Below are 8730 nucleotides of genomic sequence, written 5' to 3' on the forward strand. Positions count from 1 at the left end.
ACCGTATGTAGATCGATTTGGTCATATGTATTGATGTAGGATTACAAAGAATAACCTCCTCACCACCAAAAAGTTGCGATGCGTTAAGCAGATCTCCCGTTCCCAACGCTAGGATATCACAAACAGGCCGGACTAGCAGGCTCATCACACAAACACCCCAACTCCCATGCATGTTGCTATCATTTCAAGTGCACGTCTCGTCGGTCTATCCTAAAAATCATGCAAAGTACCGAAGTCGTAGACTGGCGAGCGGCGCCGCGGGGGACAGGGCGGTGCTACGAATCTAGGATCGCCGCATGCACCGCAGAGCCCCCGATATTGGGAGTCCTCAACGCGGTCTCGTTCTGCGGGCCGGGCTTAAGATAGCAATTCCCAGGCGCGTTCCCGTCGAAGGCGAAGTCGCGGTTCGTCCACGCGGGGATGAAGCTGAGCCCGACGCAGGTGGTGTTGAGGGCGGTGGCGTTGGGGAAATCCGAGGGTATGTAAAAAGAATAGGAGGCGCAAGCGTCGATGCAGTCGTCGAAGTTGGCGACGAAGAGCGACTGGAGAGGGGGGTTCGGCGCATCACTATTGCAGTATATCGTGAAGGTGGGCGTGTTGAAGACTTTGATGGATCGGTTAGCGACCGTGGCTCTCCCATAGGTTTGGACCGGCCTGGCGTGCCGTATTTAGGCTTACATTGAGATCTGTATTTGGTCCTGGTTACGCCCGCCGAATTCGTCGAGCATCCCTTGTCGATAGCACTGAAGCCCGTCGGGCTCGGACTTGGTGCGGTCACCGTGAGTGTCACCGGCGAAGCAACCATCTCCGCCAACCGCGCTTCTGCATCGTTCGCCCGGCTTGCTTCGACTCCCGTCCCCGCCGCCAGCCCTATCACGGCAGCGGATAGTATGGCGATTATGACGGAGAGGATCAACACCAGTACCGAGCACCCCCATATTCGCCTCGACGTCTTCACCTGCTCAGCAGGCGGTATCTCGCCGTGGGCTGGCTGCTGCTCGTAGCCATACGGAGATGGCGTCGTCGGATTGTCAACTGTCGCATAATCCGGATTTGGAGTGCTCTGGTTTGTAAACGACTCCTCCGGCTGCGCCAGCGGCGTTGGCAGATAGTGTGCCGGTACATGCTCAACCGGTGTTATAGGTTGGACTAGCACATGCTGAACAGGCTGGTCGTACACCTCCGGATCCGAGATGGAGGGCGGGAGATGCACTTCAGGTAAGTTATTAGGCGTCAACTCAGGTGCTTCGTCGTACTGAGTTGCGGTTAGCACGCCAGCGAGTCGGGCGAATCCTGTGACAAATCCCGTGAGAGGCAACTCACCCTGGGGGGCATCCTTCACCACGCGACGATTACGACGATAGGTTTTTTTGCTTATATTATCGGTTCCGGTACGGCTTCCTGGAGGTCGCTGCAATTCCCGACCGTCATGATCAGAACGCAGATCGTGGTCGGAACAGACAGGAGAACGGAGATGCTAGGAATGACGGGATGACAGATGAGATATGAATGGGTTGCGGAGGTCACAGGCGGATCACTTATTCAAGCCAAACGGGACCCCTGCTATACCCTGCGCCCAGCTGTCGAGCACCCCAGAACAAAATCCGGGCTTCTCAATTATACTAGGCGAGACCTACATGCGATAGATACATTCTACTTGGCGCCGCCCCGAAAAACCCAACCTCTACATGCGACTCGGCAGGGTTGCATGGGGATCGACCGGGGTCTCCGTAGCCAAATGCAACCCAGGCTCAGGGAAAAAAAATCGTCTTTGACCGTCTTGCGAGGAGTGCGTACTCTAGTATATGCTAGTCGGTGCGCCGCACCGCAAAAGCCCCGAACCGCTACCGTCTTTTAGCTAGGTAATCCCGGGCATCTCCCCTGTGGAAACGCCCACGGGTGCTGCGACGACGAGGCTGGGTATAGAATGGCCAAGGTAAGCAATGATTTTTCCCGTCGGTTACGAAATCCTCTGCACCTCGTAGATACACCTGTGCAAGGCACATACAGGTAGGTATGTAAGTACGGATATACCTACGTATGTGCCTTTGTGTGTATGTGTGTATATACCCTATCAACGCCATTATGTAGTTGCCTAATGTTTACACAGATAGTGCAATAAGACTAACCCGCCATTGCATCTTATAGTAGCGATACTATTATACCAAACCTCAGGGAACAGCCCAGCTGCCAGATCCATGGAAATGGGCAGGTCCCATGATCTCACGAGCCGAGCCGATCTCGAGGGTCAAGTAGGCTAAGCAACTTCACTGATCGCACGTCCATTTCGAAGATGACGTCGGATCATCACTGTGAATTCTTTTCATCGCAGCCCACTATCATATCCTTCTATGAGTGGAGGTTTTGTATCCTGCCCAGATTAGCGTGCCAAGTAAGCTGTTGTGTAGGTACGTGGTGCTAAGTAGCCCGACGATCACAGCAAGTGGGAACGGTCCGGATCACTAGAATTTAGACACACAAAAGTCCCCAGCAGTGTCTGAGCCAACTCCACGATGGGACCCTGAGGAACGTGAAATCCGTACAGCTACAGGTCCCACCGACGTAGATAAAAGGAGTGCTCGGTTTGGGCTAATTATATAATATAGATGTGAGAATAGAGGAAGAGTGGCGTGATAGGAGAATCCAGCTTCATACATTACCTACCGAAATAGCGAGTGTGAAGGGATTGTATGCACGTGTATGATATGTTTTTTTTTAAGCTACGGTGCCTCTGCCACAAATCCTCGATGCACTCGCACAGCCTCGGAAGTACCCGTAACAGGCATAGATAGATACAAGATGGGGGATGACTGACAGAATGGGTGTTCTGAAAAGGGCCTGGGGGCCAAAATGGCCCCCAAGGAGGCGGAACAAAGCGGCCGGACCCGTCGGCGCCCATCCCCCAATTCGGGCAAGTAATAGGCAACAGATGCCACATCTATCTTCACGTAGGCGGGTTTTCCGCCGCCTTTGACGGGCATCAACCGATACCAGCGTGTGCGGACATAGACACAGAGGTGCGCACATACGTGTACACGTATATGGCGGAGATTGTAGGTAGGTCTGCTAAGCATCCGTTGGCTATGCCAGTGCAGACGGGCGTGCTAGTTAACGGGTTCACCAATCTCTTTCATAACCACCTGCGAACTAGGTATACCCAGGGAACGACAGTTGTAATCGGTAGGCAGGGCGCCTGGCGGCGCCTACGATATAGCACCTACGGTCCCGAGAAGATATAAATATAGGTATATATTCATGTATATTTATATATTCATGTATACGGACGTGTTGCGAAAAGGGGGTGTCCACCACACGCAGCAGTCTGCCGTGCTGCTCTCCGTTGTCTCATCGTGAAACTTTCGGGTAAGACCTAGCGTAGTTAGCACCGATACACATCGCTTCAGGCCAAGAATGTCGCCCTTGTTGAGATTGGCGAGATTTACGTACCTACATATCAACCTAACCAATCCCCCTGACTCGATTGGGACCGAAGCCTCAACCAGCTGAACCCGTTCGCCAAATGAGGACACGAGGCCGTTGACAGATTATCCCTGCATTCCCAAACCCGAAGCGCAGAGCACCGAAGAGACCATCATTAAAACAAGCGAGAAAAAATTTAAGCGAAAGAAGGAGATCCGTAGGGCTGAAGCCAAGCAGGCGTGTCGAGTTGTCGAACCACTTCCAGTCATGGACTCATTACGTAAGCAGACCATAACAAGACATTATTGTCCAAGAGTCGCAGCAGATAAGCGAGTTGTGTATGAGTCCTGGTAGGACGTAGGCGTGGCAATTGGCCTTGATGGTCCACCGGAGCTCGACAGCAGGCACCTATGGCACGAACGTCTACATATTTATAGGCAGACATGTATGTGTCCGAGCTCATCGCCGGAAAGAGAGAGCCAAGATACCTACTCGAGAAATAAAAGAAGAAAGACAACGACGTGGAAAACACACAATACAGCAGCGTACTCATAGGAATTTACGTGGCTCGCGGCTATATCGCAAAGGTTACGTAAGTGAGACGGTCAGTAAGTCTCCAGCAAGGCTCTCACATAGGTAACGCGGGCTGTGTGGCCCAGCAATACGACCACGTGGGACTTCGCCTCTGCCATTGGCCGCCTATCATACATGTCATCTCACAGGGCGCATATCTGGCACCGTCCCATCGTACGAATCATGCACCGAGGCGAAGTCGCGGACCCCTGAGTAGTGCTACCAGCGCTGCCCGGCGCAGTAGCACCCGATCTCTAGCTTGCCTTCGCACCGGGTTCGTCCGCCCACCCAATGACTAACATGGCGTTTTGACGCGTTCCGCCCCTCGGGCCTCGGCGGGACGTGAGAGCGGCCCAGTCCCAAGTCGCGACTGTCTGCCCACCTGCGCTAGGGCCGGGGGATGGGGACTCTCTCGCCTTAGAATCTCACGTCAGCACTACGGTAGCTGGGCGCGGGTACGGGCGCGCCACACCACCGTGCTCGCAAGATATTGCCTGCGCGTTCGTTGGGGGCCTCCGGCAGCCATGGTTGTGGGCAGCCTGCCAAGACCTCCCGTCTCGGAAGCGTGCTGGGTCGAGGTCCAATAGTGGACGAGAGCGCGCCATCGCCAACGACAGGGCTTGTTTACCTCATCCGCCCCCCCCCCCCCGCGGCTAGGTAACACGGACCTCGCAGCCCATACGGAGGGCTATCGAAACTGGGCGGAGGTGGATATACACCTAGGTAATCACCAAGAGATTGCTCCGCGGATGGGCATTCGTGAGATACCTACGCCTATAGACTTTGGTCTGGCCCCTTCGATCGAGCATGGTTCCGGGCTACACGACGGAGCCTGGGGTTCCCAACGCTTACTATCCTTCAACGATAGTAACAGAAGCGAACCACAACAGCCCAGCCCAATAGCCGATGTCAGCACGCTTCTATACCGAGAGAAAACGGCTCATCAATATGGGGCCACCCTATCATTGCTACAACGACATCCTCTGCAGGCGGCTGCCCCGATTCTACAGGGTGTGAAACTTCTCTACCAGGTCTTCAGTGTCGTGATGTGGCGAGTTGGAAAAAAACACTTAAATCTACTGCTCTCGCCTACTAGTTAGTTGTTGCCTCGCGACCCGTGAAATCGAATAGGGCCGGGGACAGAGCTGCAGGAAACGGAGGGATTCGATTAACGGTGACCAGCCAACTGACTCAAACCAAGAACTACAAACTAATATTTGTTGGCGAGAGAGAGAGTCAGTCTCGGGCAAGATCTCCTTCATGCGGGCCGTCGAAAGATGCCACCTCTATTACCGAAGTGTTCCACAGCGTGGTCTCTTTTCAACCCCTCGCACATCATGATTACCGAAACGGCATCCACGAAACCTATAATATTGCGAAGGCAAGAATGGGGACGGTACGGTTGTAAGAGGGTAAGGGTTTGCCACAGGCGGCCTCAGATGCCGCCACCTCCAAGAAAGCAAGACCTACCAGTACTCGCGAGCTTCAACCCCGAGGGGGCTTTTATCATCCGAACCCCAGCAAATGGCGAGGATGTCTCGAACAGCTGGTAGAGCAGGAGTAGGGGGGATCAGGTCAACGCACTTAGGCCTCGTAACAAAGGGTTGACTACAGGAACTGGTGGTTTGTTAGGAATATGCTTTACCGAGAGTTGGCATTCAAACCGGGCTCGGACAGAACGACAGGCGTGGGATTGATGCTGGGTTGCGTCGCCGGTATACGAGAGACCCGCCCGAACATAAGCTTATGAAGTAAATACCAGCTGGATCCGGTTCCTCTCATCGTGGGCACAACGTAATCTTGATTTCTATTTGAAGATAGAGACGTCTTTGCTGGCATTGACACGGTTACTTGTTGTTTGTCATCTCTGCTTGGTATTACCTCTCGTCGGAAGCCTGTAATCTAGATGATGAACTATGTTGGAATCACGCGGCGCTGTTCTCCTCTATCGTGACGAGAGGCCCAGCGGGTACTACCTACAACCTACGAGCTTCTCCGGCATGCAGACAACTATAGGTAGGTAGTATTTTATTCGCGACCTGCGGAAACTATGGCGAGGGGTGGGTCGGCGACTAGGCATATGCTTCAGTTGAACTCGTTGCTGATTTCTTGTCGATCGAGAGGCATTAGGCAGCATGCCCTGAACCTGGTCTCGAATCTCCCTGCTCTCTTCAGTCTCGCCCGTTTCGCCGTGGGCTCGCGGCGGGCCACTGCTGACGGTAAATGGATGCTCCACATGACTCCGGTATGATGCACGCACACGCGCGCACGCGGTTCTGAGTTTCTCCCATACCCTCCCAGCTGGGCAGGCATGTGTTGTAGGTAACTTGTACGTGAACGAGAACGGGGGCCCGATGGAATGGGGGGGTTGATGAGAAGTTGGGGGTCGGGAGGCGAGTTGGGGGGAAGATGGGTTGCATTCCTAGGCGAGGAGTGCAGTAGGTAGGTACCTAATGTTGGAGGGGTAGCAGTTGGAGGGGTAATCCAGGCACTTCTCCCCAGGACGGTTTTCGCCAACCCGGCACCAGCACCAGCCCAGCCAATCTGGTCACCCATGACATCAGCTCCCGAGCACCTGTTCATCTAGGCACCTGGCCTATTCCCTTTCTATAGATAGTCGGAGAGAGGGAGGGGGCTGGGGCGGCATCAAGCCGAAATAATAGCAGCTAACCGGGCGCTGCTACGGATGCACTACGTAGGATGTGCGTGGTCAGGTAATACGTCGGGTACCTAGGTTAGGAGGTTAGGTGCAGCACATGGCGGATTCGGCGCAGACCGGTTGGATTCCGGACGCCGCTCTAATTCCGTATCGCGGTCAGCGATAAAACCTAGGCTCCGTCGACATGACGGTAAGCTACCTAACTTCCATACGCGTTAGGTGCCTGTTAGAGGGCGCGCCTAGTACGTCTATGTAAGCTACCTGTACCTAACTCAAGGCACGATTAGGTACCTACCTACGTGTACCTAATTGGCGTTGGCTCATCCGCCGACGCATTTGGGTGAGATAGAGGCAAGATGGACACTTGTAGAATACCTATTCGCATTGCAATCCCTGCCCAGAGGCCAGGCGGGTTTGCCCTTACCTAGGTATCGTACAACCTGTGCATAAGTAGATGAAAGGTTGCAAGGTAGGTATAGCGTCGCCTTGTCGCCCTCCGGGTCGATCCCACCGGATCTTAGGAATAGATGCCCGTTCAAGCATTGGCATTTTAATCGCTCAAGCATGGTCCTCTCGCTCTTCCTCTCTCTCCCACTCTCTTTCTCGCAGATGTTGGGGTTTGGATTCGAGCACACACGCATGTAGGTACATATAGGTAGGTATGTACCTATGTAAGTAAGCGTGTATTGGTGTCCCGTTGGCACCAGCTCGATGTGCGTCCATTCCGAACCCGACCCAGTCACCGGCCTACATCCATTCGGCAGGTATCTTCCCTCCACGCTGCCATCCTCGTGTTCCCGTCGCTCCCGCATACCTACCTCCCAACCTCTACCCGCCGATGCCGCAAGCCTGTCGGGTTTGGAAGGTAGGCGCTTTTGCTACGGGACAGCACGGCATAGCATGCCTCACATCCGCGCTCGCGCGCACTCCTTCTCACACACATACGCATATCTGCCTACAACATACACGGACACAGAGAGAGCATCCATGCGCCGCCCATCCACGTACATCCGACGGAGTAATAGTTGACTGTATGACCGCCGCAGAGGCACGACGTAGCCCGGATCTGGTTAGGCCCAGCCGCTCCTGGCCAATGGCATTAACTCCAGGCTCGGAGTGGTGGGGTGACAACGTCGGCGGTGGTGTGAGTGTAAGGCAGGCAGTAGGTACTGCGTACCTCTCCGCGCCGACATCTACCTGCCTGCATACACGCCTACGGTAGGCAGATCGGGTACCGCTCAACCGCAGCCAGGTATACGTACATACAAACCTAGGAGGTGGAAGATAAGTAGAGGTAGGTACCTCTATATAGGTACACCGGCCCCTACGTGTGGGTACGTGGACCGACAAGCGACAGAGAGAGAATTAAAGGGTAGGATTGCATGCCCGCAAGTACCGCAGCCCGTCCGAGACCCTGCGGGACATGCCTGCTGGCCGATCCCGTCGCCCCAAGCTAGAGAATTTCCGAGTCCTCCAGCTTTCCGATTCAACTTCTTCTTCCTCACCTCCCCGCCCTTCGCACCTCCGACCCTTTCTCACACTCACCTTTCTCTCATGTAAATCTCTCCCTCGGAGCAACAACCTGCCTTGCTTTCTCCTTATTCTTTAGATATTCGGAGCTTTCTTCTTCTTTCTCTTTCCCCTGCGTATTCCTTCTCACGGTCCCGTATAGGAAGAGACGGGAGCTAAGTAGAATCTCGAGTTTCCCCCTAAGCGCGACGACGGCGGACAGTAGATGGGCACAGGAGGAGAGCAACACTCTTCCATGCGTTTCCCTACGCCGGACTTCGAAGTGGGTATCCCGGTCTTGCTTTTTCCGCTACCTCCCCGTCAGCTACCTCTGCGCTATCTTTACAGCCCGCAGCCCACAGCTAGACCAAGCTCGTCCCACTGCTATACCACCTCTCCACATCTCGGCCGGCGGCTGGCCCACGCCTAAGCTGTTATGTGACTTCGCGCTCCTGCTAACCTGCGTGCCTCAGCTCTTCGTATTTTTGGCGTCGTCGCCTCGGTTCTAGTCGAGGTTGTTTCGTTTCGTACCTAATTAATCGTCTCCGCCCTGCGCTAGACTGCCCAAG

The 8730-nt window shown here is 54.4% G+C and overlaps 1 protein-coding gene across 1 annotated transcript; it reads right to left on the minus strand.

Annotated features, from left to right (window-relative positions):
* Positions 1-1594, minus strand: GGS23DRAFT_545190 (uncharacterized protein). The gene is made up of 3 exons (XM_051514962.1): positions 1324-1594; positions 679-1255; positions 1-604 (listed from the first exon to the last, which is right to left on the minus strand). The coding sequence occupies exons 1-3, from the start codon at positions 1333-1335 to the stop codon at positions 276-278; spliced, it is 918 nt and encodes a 305-aa protein (XP_051377090.1). The 5' UTR covers positions 1336-1594; the 3' UTR covers positions 1-275.
* Positions 1595-8730: the final 7136 nt, after the last annotated feature.

The sequence above is a fragment of the Durotheca rogersii genome, assembly GCF_024521655.1.
Source record: "Durotheca rogersii strain YMJ 92031201 chromosome Unknown GGS23scaffold_1, whole genome shotgun sequence".
In the NCBI taxonomy this organism is placed as follows: domain Eukaryota; kingdom Fungi; phylum Ascomycota; class Sordariomycetes; order Xylariales; family Xylariaceae; genus Durotheca; species Durotheca rogersii.

What these genes read in the sequence shown, in the direction of transcription:
- GGS23DRAFT_545190 (XM_051514962.1), bottom strand. An exon ending in GACCAAATACAGATCTCAAT is followed by an intron (nt 605 to 678) that starts GTAAGCCTAAAT and finishes GATCCATCAAAG; the next exon opens with TCTTCAACACGCCCACCTTC.